Source organism: Hippoglossus hippoglossus, chromosome 3 (assembly GCF_009819705.1).
Source record: "Hippoglossus hippoglossus isolate fHipHip1 chromosome 3, fHipHip1.pri, whole genome shotgun sequence".
NCBI classification, from domain to species: Eukaryota; Metazoa; Chordata; class Actinopteri; order Pleuronectiformes; family Pleuronectidae; genus Hippoglossus; species Hippoglossus hippoglossus.
Genome location: NC_047153.1, coordinates 2,271,101 through 2,290,645, shown reverse-complemented (window position 1 = coordinate 2,290,645; position 19,545 = coordinate 2,271,101). Strand labels below are relative to the sequence as shown.

The following is a 19,545-nucleotide window of genomic DNA, read 5'->3' as shown; positions in this document are numbered from 1 at the left end:
ACACACTGTCTCACTGACTCTGAGGACACACACTGTCTCTGAGGACACACACTGTGGTGGAAACCTCTGACATCACTCCTCAATAGAAACACATGGACCTATCTTCAGGAAGCTGACTGAGTGCATCTGGTGTTTTGGTGACAGGATGAGTCTGGAGAGATTGAGATGTTCTGGGTGAGTTAGAGATCAACTGAACCAACCAGACGTTGATTTAAACTTCCCTTATCCGTCCCTTTAAGGAGAGTGTGCACCACACAACAGTGGAGAGTCACTGTGGTCAGTGGGCAGAGCTTTTATACGGGTTGATCTCCAACTTAACCTGGAGCAGGTTAGCCGTTCATCAGAAGTTACCATGGTGATTTACCTCGTTAAGAAGTGGACGAGCTTCGTAGGACTGAAAAAACTAAACCTGAAGTTAACCTGATAACCACAAATCCTGCTTGGTAGCACAGACCCTGGATCTGTACTGTGATACTGACTGTGTTTAGTAAAATACTGATGAAAGCAGCGTGGACTGACTCCAACCATCTACTGACCTCAGAGTCTCCAGTCGACAGCCTGGACTCTTCTTTAGATCAAGCAGCTCCTTCACTCCTGAGTCCTGCAGGTCGTTTCCTCTCAGATCTAGTTCTCTCAGATGAGAGGGGTTTGACCTCAGAGCTGAAGCCAGAGAAGAACAGCTGATCTCTGACAGACCGCAGTGAATCAACCTGAATAAAGTATAAAACTTAATTGTAAATTAAACTGAGTTCATGTGTGAAAATAACATACAAATATTCATGTCAGCACAGACTCATAACATGGAAGATAAATATGAAATCAGACATGTTGGACTAAAAATGAGTCCTGATTCAGTAAAACTATATTATTTGGACCCGGTCTCTGTCCTACAGATCAGTTTAGGAAATCCAGAACTAAACTCAGATGTGTTTTAACAAGTAGCTGAATATTTAAAATGTCACAGATTAATTAATGAATGGATTCAAGTTATGTATAAAGAGGAATTCTGTAAAATTATAATTAAATCAGATCAATTGGGTATAAATGCTGTTTTATAGATATGAGATCTACAAAAGTCAGTCAGTGAACTGACCACAGAGTCTCCAGTCGACAGGTTGGACTCTGTAGAAAACCACACAGCTCCTTCACTGCTGAGTCCTGCAGGTCGTTTAGAGTCAGTTCTCTCAGATGAGAGGGGTTTGACCTCAGAGCTGAAGCCAGAGAAGAACAGCTGATCTCTGTCAGACTGCAGTTTTCCAACCTGGATAAAGAAATATGAATATTTGAATGTGTCCTCCTGTTGTTGTGGATCGTCATCATGTCAACACAGACTCTCAACATGCTGCTGACCTCAGTCCAGTCTGTGACCTGAAGATAAACATCAGATCAGACATGTTGGACCATTGTTTCATTCATCTCCTTCTTCTCTGTGTGTTTGGTCACTGAGCAGGTTTGTGTAATTAAACACTGTTTAAAGTAGGGATGGCTCCTGACAGTCACTTCCTGTTTGTTTCTATACTTATCAACTGTCCCACGTGTTTAAATAAGAATGTGTCTTATTTTGAAAACCTGAGGAGGACGAGTGCTCGGCCTCAGTCCACATGTTATTTACTGACACTTTCTTAGTGATCAGGAGCAGGTGAGTGCAGGTGAATGGAGTTGATGAGGTGGACGTGACTGACAGGCTGGGTGAGTGACAGATGACTGAGGGACAGTGAGCAGAGCAGAACTGAGACAATTTCAATAAATAATGACCGAATAAGAAAGAAAGTCTGAAAAGTGAAGAAGGATTTAAGGACCTCAGAGTCTCCAGTTGACAGTTTGGACTCTCCAGTCCAGAACACAGCAGCTTCACTCCTGATTCCTGCAGGGAGTTTCCACTCAGATCCAGTTCTCTCAGATGTGAGGGGTCTGACTTCAGAGCTGAGGCCACGACTTCACAGTGAGTCTTTGAGAGTCGACAACCACCGAGTCTGTAATTAAAGAAAATATCTGTTAGAATAAAATCAGGAAACACAACATTCATACAAAACGTGATCATGTGACCCTCACCCTGGTAAATCCCCTTTTTGCCTCATGAACATGTTAAAAACTCCTCAAGAGAATCTTTTCAGATTTGGTACAAGCGTTCATTCAGACTGAGAGAGGAACTCATTAGATTCAGGTGGTCAAAGGTCAAAGGTCAAGGTCACACAACATGTTTCTGGCCTCTTGAACATGATGTCTCAAGTCTATCTTTAGGGGATTGGAATGACAGAAGGCAGATATATACATTTAACATTAGTTTTGTTATTGATGACAAGTCCAAATGATAGTTAGTAAGATTGAATTATACAATAAAATCAAACTAAAACATACCACACCATAATTAAATGTGGCTGTCTCTTTGCTTTGCCTCTGAGCAAACACAGGATGATGTTATTTAGAACATTAAATTTCTTTATAAAACTCATTGAACCTTTATCCTAAACAATCGGGGCTTTTAAGCCTTTGCTCTTTTTTTTTAGCCAATATAGGATGGTTGAATAAAACAGACACACACACACACACACACACACGCACACACACACACACACACACACACACACACACACACCAGCCAGTAGCCACTTATCCTTTAGCGGTCTCAGGGGCCTGGAGCCAATCTCAGCTGACACTGAATCTCAGTCTCCAATCAACCTAACTCCGATCTACATGTCTTTGGGTTTGTGGAGGAAGCTGGAGAACCCAGAGAAAACCCTGCAGACACCAGGAGAACATCCTCCTCACAGAAAGGCTGCACTAACAGTGTTGACCACTGCAACACCATGCTGCCCCAAACAATGAGAACCATTGAACACTGAGTGGATTTGAAGAACGACTCATCTCCACTGATTGAACATGTTATTGATCATGTCTGGACTCACAGAGCCTTCCTGCAGTTCCTCACAGCTGGGATCAGTCTCAGTCGACCCTGGTCTGATGTGTTGAACTTCAACAGGTCCAACTCATCCAGAACCTCCTCTGACATCTGCAGCATGTAGGCCAGAGCTGAGCAGTGGATCCCAGAGAGTTTCTCCTTTGATTTGTTCTCTGACGTCAGGAACTGTTGCATCTGCTGATGAACTGAGTGGTCGTTCATCTCAGTCAGACAGTGGAAGATGTTGATGCTTCTGTCAGGAGAAATGTCATCACTCTTCATCTCCTTCAGGTTGTTGATTACTCTCTGGATGATCTTTGGATTGTTCTCTGTCCGACCCAGCAGGTCTCCTAAGACTCTTTGGTTGGACTCCAGACTGAGGCCGTGAAGGAAGCGAACAAACAGGTCCAGATGACCATTTGTACTGGTGAGGGATTTCTCCATGGTTCTCTTCAGGAGGTCATCCAGGGAGAAGGTACTGCCTGTGTCCCCATATGTTCCCAAGAAGTTGTTGAGTTCTTCTGTGTTCCTCTTAGTGTAACAGTGGAACATGTAGACTGCAGCCAGAAACTCCTGAACGCTCAGATGAACAAAGCAGTAGACTGATTTATGGAAGATCACACACTCTCTTCTGAAGATCTCAGTACAAACTCCTGAGTACACAGAGGCCTCTGTGACATTAAGACCACACCGCTCCAGGTCTTCTTGGTAGAACATGATGTTCCCTTCCCTCAGATGTTTAAGTGCCAGCCTCCCCAGCTTCAGTAGAACGTCCCTGTCAGCCTCCGTCAGCTGCTGTGGAGTCGTCTCATGTCCCTCACCGTACTTGTTGTTCTTCCTCTTTGTCTGAACCAGCAGGAAGTGTGAGTACAGGTCAGTCAGGGTCTTGGGCAGCTCTCCTCTCTGGTCTGTGGTCAACATGTGCTCCAGAACCATAGCACTGATCCAGCAGAAGACTGGGATTTGACACATGATGTGGAGGCTCCTGGACGTCTTGATGTGTGAGATGATTCTGCTGCACAGCTCTTCATCACTGAATCTCCTACTGAAGTACTCCTCCTTCTGGGCGTCAGTGAAGCCTCGTACTTCTGTGACCCTGTCAACACATGCAGGAGGGATCTGATTGGCCGCCGCAGGTCTGGAGGTTATCCAGACGAGAGCCGAGGGAAGCAGATTCCCCCGGATGAGGTTTGTCAGCAGCATGTTGACTGATGACCTCTGTGTGACATCAGACACAAGCTCCCTGTGGTTGAAGTCCAGAGAAGGTCTGCTTTCATCCAGGCCGTCAAAGATGAACAAAGGTTTACAGACATCGAGCGTCTCTGCCGTGAGCTTCTGTAACGCTGGATGGAAAACACGGAGCAGCGTGAGAAGACTGTGCTGCTGGTCCTTCACCAGGTTCAGCTCCCTGAACGAAAGCACAGTCAGCAGACCCACATCTTGGTTTTCTAAACCCTCTGCCCAGTCCAGAGTGAACTTCTGCACCGAGAAGGTTTTTCCAACGCCAGCGACGCCGTTGGTCAGGACGACTCTGATGCTGCTCTGCTGGTCAGTTGAGGCTTTAAAGATGTCGTGGCACTTGATGGGAGTGTCGTGGAGGCTCTTCATCTTGGAAGCCGTCTCAAGCTGCCTCACCTCATGTTGAGTATTAACCTCTTCACTCTGTCCCTCTGTGATGTAGAGCTCAGTGTAGATCCTGTTGAGGAGGGTTCTACTTCCTGTTTCATCAGTTCCTTCAGTCACATGTTCACATCTCCTCCTCAGACTGAGCTTATGTTCATCTGAAACCTCCTGCAGACCACGAGCTGCTGAAAGACAAGAAACAATGTCAGAGACAGAGAATCTGAGAATCTGCTGATTGTTTTCATCAGATACAGAAAAACTACAGAAAGTTAAAGCTTTTTAACTTTGTGCTTTTATAACGATGTTAAATGTTGATGCTGTATGAAGGAACAAAATAAAACAACATGTGCTGATGTCAGAAGTGAAGACATCAGCAGACACATGTACAGTGCTGCTCTGACCGGCTGTCTGAGCTCCAGCTCCTGTTCTGGATCTTTGTCCACACTGGGGACAGGAGGAGTCTCCTGAAGAACCAGACTGGTCCCAGTATGAGGTGATGCACTGTCTGCAGAACCAGTGTCCACAGCTGGTGGAGACTGGATCCTTCAGGACGTCCTGACACGAAGCACAGCAAGACGACTGCTCCTCCTCAGAAACATGACTCCTCTTCCTCTCCCTGTGAAGACATTTCCTGATAACTCACATGTCACAGTCACAGGTTGTCACATGTTCAGAGGACTGATGTTTACCAGTGTGTGGAATTTGGTGCAGATCCAAATCAAAATGAGTCTCTAGTGAATTTCAAAGTGGTTTCATAAGGAGCGTGTTGGTTCTTGGTGGAGGTCTGAGCTCTTTGAGTGATTCTGAGAGATTAGTCACCAACTTCAATGAAGCTGTGTCCTAATGCAGGGGCCACACTAGAGGAAACTAAATCCTCTTCAGAGCAGGTCACAGTAGAAACAGTCTCTTACTCTGTGTGTGAGGGTCCAGGTTCATTACTGAATTTTAGAGGAGGATCCATGGACCAGTCACTCTTCAGAGACACACAGCTGGACCCTGGAGACTCTGCTCTCAGTCTGTGGTCCTGACCTCTGCAAACACAAACATGTTTTTATTCAGAACACATCATTCACTGGTTCATTCTCTGAGGATTCAGTTTGGAGGTTCACGTGTTTGTAGCAGGTCTCTTACTTTGTGTGTGAGGGTCCAGGTTCATTACTGAAGTTTTGAGGATGACCCATGGACCGGTCACTCTTCAGAGACACACAGCTGAACCCTGGAGACTCTGCTCTGTCCTCCTCTTCCTCCTCATAACCACTCATCTTCAGTCTGAGAGGAAAAACACTGTGAGCTCACAGGAATCAGGACAAACAAGTCTGTTCAAGAAACGCACCCAAAAAAACAAGGAAGGACACACACAGACAGACACACACACACACACACACACACACACACACACACACACACACACACACACACACACACACACACACACACACACACACACACACACACACACACACACACACACTCAGGTCACTGTAACGTATGATTCTGAAAACACGTTCCATTATTAAACATTTGATGAACAGACGTGATGAAGATAAAACAAGAAACTGTGAGTTAACTCTGTTAATTAGTCCTTTGAAGGCTCTTTGTTCCACAGCTGCTGTTCACATCTGTCTCTGGGGATCCGATCACATGAAACTACGTCTGTCACCAGGTGTGAACTGACAAACTTAGAGTCGTGTGATCAGCAGACGTATGTTAACAGCAGGTGTGAGAGTGTGACAGTAAAACTTTCAGAAAGTTGTGTTCACACTCACCTGCTCACTTTTCTTCCTTCTGCTCATCCCAGTGAAAATGGAGTCTGACACGTCCCTGTTCTCATGCTCCTCCTCTCTCTCTTTACAGTAGATATGAGAGTTGCTCACAGACCATTTAAAGCTCCAGTGTGTAAGACTCAGGTGAAAGGATCCATCTTTTGAATTAAATATAAAATAATCCTAGTGATGTTTCCATTAGTGTGTTTCATCTAAATTGTATGAATCACAGTTTTCTTGACTCTAGAATGGGAAGATCTGTATCACGTTATAACATGAAACTCAGCACGTTGTCCTGTGGAGTGGAGCTTCCTGAAACAGCCGCTCACAGGAGGAAACAGTGCATTTGTTGGGGACTATTTCCAGCGGCGGATGGAGCTCTATGGCACAAACACATGAGATGTGTCAGGCTGTGGATGCACACACGATATGTTCATATCAACAAGAAGAAAAATATAAAATATCACCAGACTTGTTCTTTTAAACGTCTTCTCCTGATAATCAGACTGAGAGAGTTTGAGTTTTGGGCTGTGAATCATCGATTAAAGTCCGTCCTTCCTCTTCTGGTTATAAAACTGAAGGATTCATGCTTCCTTCTTTTCTCATCTAACAGACTTGACTTCTCTTTCTTCTACTTCCCAGCCTATGTGTATATTACTGAATATTGGGTAGTGGTCACTTCCAATTGTTGAGTCTTCCCATACTTCCCACTCACATGTCCATGCCACCTCACTTGATACCAGTGTCAAATCCAGTGCTGAAGTGTTACCTGTGTGTACATCTATCCTTGTCCCTCTCCCGTCGTTAATACATATTAAATTACTATCCTCCAATAGTTGTTCTAGTATCTCCCCATGTGTGTCCGTCTTTCTCCCCCCCCACTATGTGCTATGTGAATTAAAATCCCCACAGCAAAAGATATGATTCCTAATCTGTCCTTGTATCTGCTTGAGTTTATTGATTCCTACTTTCCTGCATGAGTTATAGTGATTCATGATGTTAAACTGAGATGTCCATATTTCTAACACAATGTATTCTTATTTTTTCCCCTTACTGACATCTCTGAATAGCATATTTGCCTTGATAAATGTTGTGCACCCCCCCATCACACATAACCTCAGTATAATTGAGGATTCTATCTAACATTTGGTTTCAACCATGTTTCTTGCACACAAACCACGTCCGGGATACAGATCATTTCTCACCTCCTCACAAGTCAGTTCATTAATGTTCACATGATTTGCAGCTTTTACTATTATTTGTATTCTTTCTGTTTTTGATTTGGTTTCTATTGTTGCATGTATGACTCCTGCTATAAAAGTGACTAGTTTCTTTAAATCAACCCACACTCTGTCCTCTTTTGGTTCTTCTTGCTGCTTAATGAGTTGTTCTTCATTTGTGTCTTGACTCTCTACCTCTCCTCTGGTTCACCGTCTTGACAGCATCTGCATATGTGATTTTGTTTTGCACCCTGACCTGTAGAATCTCTACCTCGCTCTTCATTACTTCACATCCTCCACATGCCACACTATGGTTTCCAGTTACAACAGTTTGGTTGCATCCCTTTCCCATACTGCTCATACTCATGATCCTCACCACATCTAGCACACCTTCTTTTTCCTTTACATGTCATAGCAGTAAGACCAAATGTTTGACAGTTGAAGCTGGGTATATATTCCCTCACTGTGTAAGTCATGTTTCCCAGCACTACTTTCTTTGGAAGAATTTCTTCCTCAAATTCCAGCAATATGCTTTAAACACCTCTTCACCCCTTCTCTGAAATCCTGTTATCTCTGTGCATCCTTCAGTTTCCCACCTTTCAGATCTAATTCGACCTCACTCACTCCGTCACCACGGTCTTTACCTTGAATGACACAAACTTCTGATCATTGAGCAGCTGTGGACCAGAGAGAAACTGACTGACAGAGATTTTTAATCTTTAATGAAGTGGAAATTTTTTATTTTCATGTAAAAATAAAGAAATGATTCATGTAAACAAAGCAGCCACACGATTTTACAAGTGAATAAAACAACCTGAGGTTTGAAAGAGACGTTTCCGTGATGATCAAACTGGATTTCGTGGTTTTCCTGCAGCAGTTGAATTAAATCATTTGAAGCTGAGATTTTCGACCTTCTACCGTTAAACAGTGAAACATGGAAAGTGAGAAACTCAAACTCAGGTCAGATCCATCACCTGCGACTTTACAGAGAAGATCTTATCTGACGTCATACAATAAAACACCGTGAAATAACATCGTTAACATTTAGACTGTAAATAAAGATGAAGCCAAATGATCTGCATCGCCCCCTGGTGGCCGGCTGCAGTATAGGTCATAAACCCCGCCTCCTCCATGTGTCTGATCAGCTGATTATTGAATCACAAATTCTCGCTGTGTTGTCGCTGTGAGACGTGACGGACGACATGTTGCTCACCAACCAATCACCGCTTGACGTTTCCATGGATACAATATTCTGGTATCAACCAGATTAAGACAATAATCCGAATAAAACACTAACATCTAAACAGTATGTTCTGATAAACTTAACCTGAATAAGATCATACTCAGAATAATCAACAATCATTGATAAAACATTACAACGTCCTGTCGGAGTTTACACAACATCTGGACATCCGACAGTTACAAGTGATGACATCATGTCCTGGACGTAGTGAGGTCTGTGCGTGAAGTACGATCACAGACTGGATATAAATGATTCTTCTGCAGTTCATCACGTTGTGGATTGAAAAATGTCACTTTAAGGGATATTCCCTCGTTTCCTTTTATTTCATGTACATTTGTGAATAAATGTCGATGAGTGTGATCTTATTGTCCGATGTTGTATAAACGCTGTACATGGAAGAAAGTCCACTTGTATAAAACCTTCTATCTCTTTGTACATGAGCAGGAACATGCAGATCAGTTATGAACATGTGTGAAGAATCCAGAGAGAATGTACATGAAAACTTCACTATTTGACAAATAACATGATTAAATTCACTTTGAACAGAAAAACAACCTCAGCTTCTCATTGGGTGAAAATATTTCTGTTTCTTATTTAATCTGAAAAAGTTCTTCACCTCGTCATTTTCTTTTCTTCTTTATTTACATCGACTCTTAGAAATCACTGTTGACTTTATACTTCAATGTACTGAGCATCTTATTTACAGCCTGGTCTCATCAATCTGTGTTCAGATAACACGACTTTACACTTTCTGATTCCCTGCAGTGCTCATGGTTTTCACCTGATGTCTTTAGTTTTCAACACAACATGCTAACACGCTGCCGTCAGCAGGATCAGGGGTGAAACTGTTTTAAAATATAAGAAGCTTGTCTGAACTCAGCAGTTATTTATTAATAACAGCGACTGCTCACAGCTTCATGTCCCGACCAGTAAATATAATGTCACTTTTTACATTGGAAAGTAAAATTTGCATTAACTTTGCACATTTTTCTGCACATATCTTGGAAATATTTACGACTTTGACTTTTGTGTGTCAAAGGACAGAGCAGCAGCAGATCCAGTGATGATGCTGTGTCACATCCACAGGAACACACAGGGAGGATGGTGGACTGGACTCTGTGTGACAGCTGATCTCAGAGCAGCTCACCTCCTCTGATTCCTCTGGAGCTCTGTCTCCACTCTGCCTCCCAGCAACAAGGCCCAGTCAGAGCCGCTCTACACACAAGCTGCTGCTGCTTCAGCCTCTGGATCCTCAGGACACAGCTCAGCCTCCGTCCACACACACTGTCCTCTTCACACTCACCTTCACTAAGATCACCACCATCTGTTGAGAGAAGAAGACATCAGTGTTACAGAGACTCACTTCATCAGCTGTGAGTCAGTGATGCAGCACATCCAGTAGAAAGAGCAGCAGGGACTTCAGTCCTGTTCAGAGGTGGAGCAGCTTCCTCTCTGCTTCATGTTCACGTGTTGGAATGAACACGCTAAGAGCTAAGTGTGTTTCCTCTGCATGTCAAAGTGCAGAGTGGACACCTGAGAGGTGGATTTACTGCTGTTACAGGTGAAGCCATGTTTCACTGTGTGAGCACGTGCACATAAAAGGGGCGGGGTTTACTGCGTATGACCAATCACAGACATGGACAGTTTGACTGACAGCAGAGCCTCATATTTCACAACCAAGATCAAACTGTTCTATAATAAAAATCAGAGGAGAACAAACACATGATCCAGAATAAAAGAAACTCAGTCACAGCTGCTAAATGCAGGAAGAACAGCTGGTAAAACATCTGGGATAGTGTCAATGTGTAAGTTACAGCGCCCCCTGGTGGCATTTGGTAAAAATATATCACGTGACCACGACATAATAACGTGTGTGAACGAGATAAATAACTCGAGGCCACGAGATCTGAATCTGTTGTTTACTAACAAGACGAGTGGAAGAGAAGAAGATTCTTGATGAGAAACGTTTGAATCCCAGGATGTGGCCTCGATAATGAGCTTTAGTTTGAGACACACTGTCTCACTGTCTCTGAGGACACACACTGACTCTCTTCAGGAAGCTGACTGAGTGCATCTGGTGTTTTGGTGACAGGATGAGTCTGGAGAGATTGAGATGTTCTGGGTGAGTTAGAGATCAACTCAACCAACCAGACGTTGATTTAAACTTCCCTTATCCTTCCCTTTAAGGAGAGTGTGCACCACACAACAGTGGAGAGTCCCTGTGGTCAGTGGGCGGAGCTTTTATACGGGTTGATCTCCAACTTAACCTGGAGCAGGTTAGCCGTTCATCAGAAGTTACCATGGTGATTTACCTCGATAAGAAGTGGACGAGCTTCGTAGGACTGAAAAAACTAAACCTGAAGTTAACCTGATAACCACAAATCCTGCTTGGTAGCACAGACCCTGGATCTGTGATACTGACTGTGTTTAGTAAAATACTGATGAAAGCAGCGTGGACTGACTCCAACCATCTACTGACCTCACAGTCTCCAGTCGGCAGCCTGAACTCTGCTTTAGATCAAGCAGCTCCTTCACTCCTGAGTCCTGCAGGTTGTTTCTAGTCAGATCCAGTTCTCTCAGATGAGAGGGGTTTGACCTCAGAGCTGAAGCCAGAGAAGAACAGCTGATCTCTGACAGTCTGCAGTGAATCAACCTGAATAAAGGATAAAACTTAACTGTAAATTAAACTGAGTTCATGTGTGAAAATAACACACAAATATTCATGTCAGCACAGACTCATAACATGGAAGATAAATATGAAATCAGACAAATTGGACTAAAAACGAGTCCTGATTCAGTAAAAATATATTATTTGGACCCGGTCTCTGTCCTGCAGATCAGTTTAGGAAATCCAGAACTAAACTTAGATGTGTTTTAACAAGTAGCTGAATATTTAAAATGTCACAGATTAATTAATGAACGGATTCAAGTTATGTATGAAGAGGAATTATGTTAAATTAGAATGAAATGAGATCAATTGTGTATAAATGCTGTATTATAGATATGAGATCTACAAAAGTCAGTCAGTGAACTGACCTCAGAGTCTCCAGTTGACAGGTTGGACTCTGTAGAAAACCACACAGCTCCTTCACTCCTGAGTCCTGCAGCTTGTTTCTAGTCAGATCCAGTTCTCTCAGATGAGAGGGGTTTGACCTCAGAGCTGAAGCCAGAGAAGAACAGCTGATCTCTGACATTCTGCAGCTCTCCAACCTGGATAAATAATAATAATAAGAAACTTTATTGATATAGTACTTTTTAAAAACAGAGTTTACAAAGTGCTTTGACAGCAAAGCAAGAAAAGTAAATAAAAACACAGTAAAAACACAACATCACAAAAAAGCAAGTCTATAAAAATGGGTTTTAAGAAGTGATTTAAAAGAAGTCACTGACTCTGCCTTATCTCCTCAGGGGGCTGTTCCAAAGCCGAGGGGCCCTGATGGTAAAAGCACGGTCACGGTTTAGTTTCCAACCTGGACTTTGGAACAGCAGGATCCACCTGAGGATCTAAGGCTGCGTGCAGGAACATACGGGCTCAATAATTCTGTGATGTAGTTTGGGGCCAGATGCTTTAAAAGCGATCAGTAAAATCTTAAAATCAATTCTAAAACGGACAGGGAGCCAATGGAGAGAAGCGAGGATCAGGGAGATGTGATGTTGCTGTTTAATACCAGTGAGAAGCTGCTGCGTTCTGAACTGCTTGGAGGCAGGAGAGTGACTTTTGGCTTCTTCCAGAGAGGAGGGAGTTACAGTCGTCCAGTCTAGAGAAGACTAGTATAAAGTATAAAGGATTAAACTTCACTGTAAATTAAACTGAGTCCATGTGTGAAAATAAAGGACTTTGACTAAACATCACTGTCTCTGTTTTCAGACCTGAAGTCTGAGTCAAGTTGTTCTGGACATTTTCTGGAACTTTTCCTGCAGCCTCCTAATAAAGTTTCTGAGTGAGTCCATGTGAGAATAGAGCAGGTGAATGTCCAGAGGATTCACAGAGAGCGAGTGGACGTGTTGAGGACACAAACACGTGACGGACGTGAAACTGGAAGAACACAAATATCTCAGGATGAAGAAGAGGAGCCAAACACGTAGAAGATGAAGACGTCAACTTGGAAACACGAGGAGATTCCAGATCTTTTGGTGATGAGGGCCGACGCCGGTGTGGATGAGCTGTAAACAACAACACTGATCTTTCCACAGCAGAATTTATACATCATGTCCGGCCTCCTGCTGCTCCACCCGCTCTTCATATGTGGAAGTCAAACTCCAGAAAATGTCCAGACACTATTTTACAGAGTTCATGACTGAAAACAGCTTGAAAGTCCTCGTGTCCTCGGGGTTCAGTTGTTTGTAATATGTAACTTCACCACTAGATGTCTCTAAATATCTTGCTGGACACGTTCAGGTGTCGTACATGTGAACAAGTGGACTACGTTCACATGTACGACACCTGGAGACGTCACTAAATCCTTCACAGTGAACCTGTAACTTAACATAACTTAACGTAACCATGGTTATCATGGATATATGTGTTTTGGCTCCGCCCCTCGTCTGAATGTTCCCACATGTTCCTGTTGCTGTGAACGAGTCGGACCCGGACAATCTCCTGCTGCTGCTTCAGCTCCAGAAAATGTCCGACCCACTTTTCTGACCATGTTCCACAGTTGATGTGTGAAGAGGGCGAGCAGTTCTATGATCATGTTTCCTTGAAGTGGCGATGATCTGAGCAGCAGTTTGACCAGTTGAAAGTGGTGCAGGGAGCCTGAGGAACACGTGTGTACAGGGCGGGACAGAGATCTAGTGGTGAAAAGATAAAGGCATGGACGACCCCGTGTAAGTCCTGAAACCAGAGGAAGGGTTTCATGTTTGAAATGATCCCAGAAGACGAACGTAGCATGCTGTCATGTGGTCAGTCCACAGGACCACCGGGACAAGTCCTGGTTAGCTTCCACAGAAACATGACATGGACACATTGTCCAGCATTGGATTGTATCTCTGTCAGTAAAACTTCAGTCCCATTGAGCCTGACTCGGTCCTCAGCGCTCATTCTACAAACATCTCTCAGCTCAGTATCAGTGTTCACTGTTAGGAACACATGTTCTGCACTTTGACCTTCAAGCTCCAGTGTGGAAGATTCAGGTGAAAGGAGTGAGGGGTGTTCAGCTGCAACACGACGCTTCACCACTAGATTCACTCAATTCTACACACTGAACCTTTAACAATAAAACATGATGTCTGACCTCAGAGTCTCCAGTCGACAGGTTGGACTCTGTAGAAAACCACACAGCTCCTTCACTCCTGAGTCCTGCAGGTCGTTGTACCTCAGATCCAGTTCTCTCAGATGAGAGGGGTTTGACCTCAGAGCTGAAGCCAGAGAAGAACAGCTGATCTCTGACAGACTGCAGCCCCACAACCTGAATAAAGAATAAAACTTAACTGTAAATTAAACTGAGTTCATGTGTGAAAATAACACACACATATTCATGTCAGCACAGACTCATAACTTGGAAGATAAATATGAAATCAGACATGTTGGACTAAAAACGAGTCCTGATTCAGTAAAAATAGATTATTTGGACCCGGTCTCTGTCCTGCAGATCAGTTTAGGAAATCCAGAACTAAACTCAGATGTGTTTTAACAAGTAGCTGATTATTTAAAATGTCACAGATTAATTAATGAATGGATTCAAGTTATGTATGAAGAGGAATTATGTTAAATTTGAATTAAATGATATCAATTGTGTATAAATGCTGTTTTATAGATATGAGATCTACAAAAGTCAGTCAGTGAACTGACCTCAGAGTCTCCAGTCGACAGGTTGGACTCTGTAGAAAACCACACAGCTCCTTCACTCCTGAGTCCTGCAGGTCGTTGTTACTCAGATCCAGTTCTCTTAGATGAGAGGGGTTTGACTTCAGAGCTGAAGCCAGAGAAGAACAGCTGATCTCTGACAGTCTGCAGTCCTTCAACCTGGATAGAGAAATATGAATATTTGAATGTGTTCTCCTGTTGTTGTGGATCGTCATCATGTCAACACAGACTCTCAACATGCTGCTGACCTCAGTCCAGTCTGTGACCTGAAGATAAATATCAGATCAGACATGTTGGACCATTGTTTCATTCATCACCTTCTTCTCTGTGTGTTGGTCACTGAGCAGGTTTGTGTAATTAAACACTGTTTAAAGTAGGGATGGCTCCTGACAGTCACTTCCTGTTTGTTTCTATACTTATCAACTGTCCAACGTGTTTCAATAAGAATGTGTCTTATTTTGAAAACCTGAGGAGGACGAGTGCTCGGCCTCAGTCCATATGTTATTTACTGACACTTTCTTAGTGATCAGGAGCAGGTGAGTGCAGGTGAATGGAGCTGATGAGGTGGACGTGACTGACAGGCTGGGTGAGTGACAGATGACTGAGGGACAGTGAGCAGAGCAGAACTGAGACAATTTAAATAAATAATGACCCAATAACAAAGAAAGTTGGAAGAGTGAAGAAGGATTTAAGGACCTCAGAGTCTCCAGTCCACAGTTTGGACTCTCCAGTCCAGAACACAGCAGCTTCACTCCTGAATCCTGCAGGTCGTTGAAGCTCAGATCCAGTTCTCTCAGATGTGAGGGGTCTGACTTCAGAGCTGAGGCCACAACTTCACAGTGAGTCTCTGAGAGTCCACAACCACCAAGTCTGTAATTAAAGAAAATGTCTGTTAGAATAAAATCAGAAAACACAACATTCATACAAAACGTGATCATGTGACCCTCACCCTGGTAAATCCCCTTTTTGCCTCATGAACATGTTGAAAACTCCTCAAGAGAATCCTTTCAGATTTGGTACAAGCGTTCATTCAGACTGACAGAGGAACTCATTAGATTCAGGTGGTCAAAGGTCAAAGGTCAAGGTCACACAACATGTTTCTGGCCTCTTGAACATGATGTCTCAAGTCTGTCTTTAGGGGATTTCTTCACATTTTGACCAGTTGGACTCAAAGATAAACTGATTAGATTTCAGTGGTCAAAGGTCAAAGGTTACAGTGACCTCATATTATTGTGAATGCAACATGTCAGGAGCCTGGAGGGACTGACACTGCACTGGTTGGTGGTGGCGTACAAACGCAGGGTGGTAATTCACTTGGATTGAGTGATTGTCTCCTCACACTGAGCGAGCTGTTCGCTCAGAAAAAACCTTTCCACGTGTGTGTATATATATATATATAGTGTGTGTTTTTAATTTTTTTAATAAAAAAAAATCTAACATTTACTATGATAACTTGTTTAAGTATTTATGTGTTTAAAATTCACAATAATGTGTGTTGTATAAAATATAAACAAATATGATCAGTGGAAATGTAACGATCAGGGCACAGTCTGTGTGGGATGGAAATGTCGAGTTGAGACGAGGAGCCAATAAGAGACTGTTGCTGGGGAAGATACGCGTATAGCAAAGTCAATTTGCCCAATCAACATCGTCAAAAATAGAAAGGCGATTCTGCTAGCGCCCAAGCCCGGTCGCTCAGTTTCGGTGGAGGAAGTCAGACGGAACTAGTGACATGACGGCAGCAGGTTCGCTTGAAACAGCATCGCAGCCGCGATACGCACACCTGAGGATTGTCCCATGACTGGTACAGCACAAAGGCGTGGCAACAGGAAGTAGCCATGTAAATGCAGTCTTTTGTTTTCCATGTTGACTTTTTAAAACTGCTGGAACAGAAACAGCACAGACTGTTACTGGAGTAAGAGATATGAAACATTTATCCGAGAAAATAAAGAAACATGAGTCCAGGAGGGCGCACATGGAAGATACAAGGAAGCTACAGCCATGTTAGGAACAGCTAACATCGCTGTGCAGCTGGATGAGGCCACAGGATCAGGTGAGAAAACACAATGAAGAGGTGGATAAGTTCACTGTGTCAAATTCTGCATGTATTTTCTTTGTGTATAGTTTACCTCATAAGATATCCAGCAGTGTATGGCACCGCCTTTTACTTTGTCTGAATAGTGTTTGTTAATAGTACTGTATATGTTTCAGGAATGTGTACTTAGTACTAGTAACCAGACTCAGTCTGTAGTTTAATGATGCATCCTCTACTTACTATCTGAGCACAAGGGAAACAACTAATAATAATTTATCAATCGGCTGATTATTATTATTTCTGTATGTTTTATTTTGATTTAGTTTTCTAAGTTTAGTTTTTTAAGTTAGTTAGTGCAGTACGCAGTTTACTATTAGCGATCTGTTTTTGTGAAAAAATGACTGACATGTTTATTATTGGAATTAAATAAATACCAACTATTTCACAAAGAACTGGTATCCAGCAGTTTGTGTTACATCGTAGTGGGATGGTTACTGAGACCTGAGTATGGTACAGCACAGCACCACCAAGAATATTTTTCACCAGCCGCCACTGGTGAGACAGGTGACCTCAGGCCTTCAGTCAATCAATCCATTCATTCAACCAGTTTCATTAAGCACTTAGAAATGAAATCAATATAATTAATTATTATTATATATTTTAAATCATTAAGGCTTTTCAAGGGCCCCCCTCACATTTGGGGCCCTGGGAAGTCAGTACCACTCCAATCTCAGCTGACACTGAATCTCAGTCTCCAATCAACCTAACTCCGATCTACATGTCTTTGGGTTTGTGGAGGAAGCTGGATAACCCAGAGAAAACCCTGCAGACACCAGGAGAACATCCTCCTCACAGAAAGGCTGCACTAACAGTGTTGACCACTGCAACACCATGCTGCCCCAAACAATGAGAATCATTTAACACTGAGTGTATTTGAAGAACGACTCATCTCCACTGATTGAACATGTTATTGATCATGTCTGGACTCACAGAGCCTTCCTGCAGTTCCTCACAGCTGGGATCAGTCTCCGTCGACCCTGGTCTGATGTGTTGAACTTCATCAGGTCCAACTCATCCAGAACCTCCTCTGACATCTGCAGCATGTAGGCCAGAGCTGAGCAGTGGATCTCAGAGAGTTTCTCCTTTGATTTGTTCTCTGACATCAGGAACTGTTGCATCTGCTGATGAACTGAGTGGTCGTTCATCTCAATCAGACAGTGGAAGATGTTGATGCTTCTGTCAGGATAAATGTCATCACTCTGCATCTTCTTCAGGTTGTTGATGACTCTCTGGATGATCTCTGGATTGTTCTCTGTCCGACCCAGCAGGCCTCCTAAGACTCTCTGGTTGGACTCCAGACTGAGGCCGTGAAGGAAGCGAACAAACAGGTCCAGATGACCATTTTTACTGGTGAGGGATTTCTTCATGGTTCTCTTCAGGAGGTCATCCAGGGAGAAGGTACTGTGTCTGTTCCCATATGTTCCCAAGAAGTTGTTGAGATCTTCTGTGTTCCTCTTGGTGTAACAGTGGAACATGTAGACTGCAGCCAGAAACTCCTGAACGCTCAGATGAACAAAGCAGTAGACTGATTTCTGGAAGATCACACACTCTCTTGTGAAGATCTCAGTACAAACTCCTGAGTACACCGAGGCCTCTGTGACATTAAGACCACACCGCTCCAGGTCTTCTTGGTAGAACATGATGTTTCCTTCCTCCAGATGTTTAAGCGCCAGCCTCCCCAGCTTCAGAAGAACGTCCCTGTCAGCCTCCGTCAGCTGCTGTGGAGTCGTCTCATGTCCCTCACCGTACTTGTTGTTCTTCCTCTTTGTCTGAACCAGCAGGAAGTGTGAGTACAGGTCAGTCAGGGTCTTGGGCAGCTCTCCTCTCTGGTCTGTGGTCAACATGTGCTCCAGAACTGTAGCACTGATCCAGCAGAAGACTGGGATTTGACACATGATGTGGAGGCTCCTGGACGTCTTGATGTGTGAGATGATTCTGCTGCACAGCTCTTCATCACTGAATCTCCTCCTGAAGTACTCCTCCTTCTGGGCGTCAGTGAAGCCTCGTACTTCTGTGACCCTGTCAACACATGTAGGAGGGATCTGATTGGCCGCCGCAGGTCTGGAGGTTATCCACACGAGAGCCGAGGGAAGCAGATTCCCCTGGATGAGGTTTGTCAGCAGCACGTTGACTGATGACCTCTGTGTGACATCAGACACAAGCTCCCTGTGGTTGAAGTCCAGAGAAAGTCTGCTTTCATCCAGGCCATCAAAGATGAACAAAGGTTTACAGACAGCGAGCGTCTCTGCCGTGAGCTTCTGTAACGCTGGATGGAAAACACGGAGCAGCGTGAGAAGACTGTGCTGCTGGTCTTTCACCAGGTTCAGCTCCCTGAACGAAAGCACAGTCAGCAGACCCACATCTTGGTTTTTCTAAACCCTCTGCCCAGTCCAGAGTGAACTTCTGCACCGAGAAGGTTTTTCCAACGCCAGCGACGCCGTTGGTCAGGACGACTCTGATGCTGCTCTGCTGGTCAGTTGAGGATTTAAAGATGTCGTGGCACTTGATGGGAGTGTCGTGGAGGCTCTTCATCTTGGAAGCCGTCTCAAGCTGCCTCACCTCATGTTGAGTATTAACCTCTTCACTCTGTCCCTCTGTGATGTAGAGCTCAGTGTAGATCCTGTTGAGGAGAGTTCTACTTCCTGTTTCATCAGCTCCTTCAGTCACATGTTCACATCTCCTCCTCAGACTGAGCTTATGTTCATCTGAAACCTCCTGCAGACCACGATCTGCTGAAAGACAAGAAACAATGTCAGAGACAGAGAATCTGAGAATCTGCTGATTGTTTTCATCAGATACAGAAAAACTACAGAAAATAAAAGCTTTTTAACTTTGTGCTTTTATAACGATGTTAAATGTTGATGCTGTATGAAGGAACAAAATAAAACCACATGTG

At 43.6% G+C, this 19,545-nt stretch overlaps 1 protein-coding gene and 2 long non-coding RNA genes across 3 annotated transcripts; all 3 read right to left on the bottom strand.

The window, feature by feature from the left end:
* Positions 1-1,522: 1,522 nt before the first annotated feature.
* On the bottom strand, positions 1,523-18,865 carry LOC117759314 (NACHT, LRR and PYD domains-containing protein 12-like; the record flags this gene model as incomplete). The annotated part of the gene is made up of 7 exons (XM_034581381.1): positions 1,523-1,526; positions 1,824-1,973; positions 11,785-11,958; positions 13,983-14,156; positions 14,540-14,713; positions 15,251-15,424; positions 17,580-18,865. Coding segments are annotated over 7 exons (2,136 nt in total), but the record flags the coding sequence as incomplete, so codon positions are not given.
* On the bottom strand, positions 5,085-5,674 carry LOC117752720. Its single transcript, XR_004612126.1, has 3 exons — positions 5,654-5,674; positions 5,434-5,553; positions 5,085-5,138 (listed from the first exon to the last, which is right to left on the bottom strand). It is a non-coding gene; the product is annotated as an uncharacterized LOC117752720 (long non-coding RNA).
* LOC117752734 lies at positions 8,107-9,911 on the bottom strand. Its single transcript, XR_004612129.1, has 3 exons — positions 9,566-9,911; positions 8,903-8,909; positions 8,107-8,416 (listed from the first exon to the last, which is right to left on the bottom strand). It is a non-coding gene; the product is annotated as an uncharacterized LOC117752734 (long non-coding RNA).
* Positions 18,866-19,545: the final 680 nt, after the last annotated feature.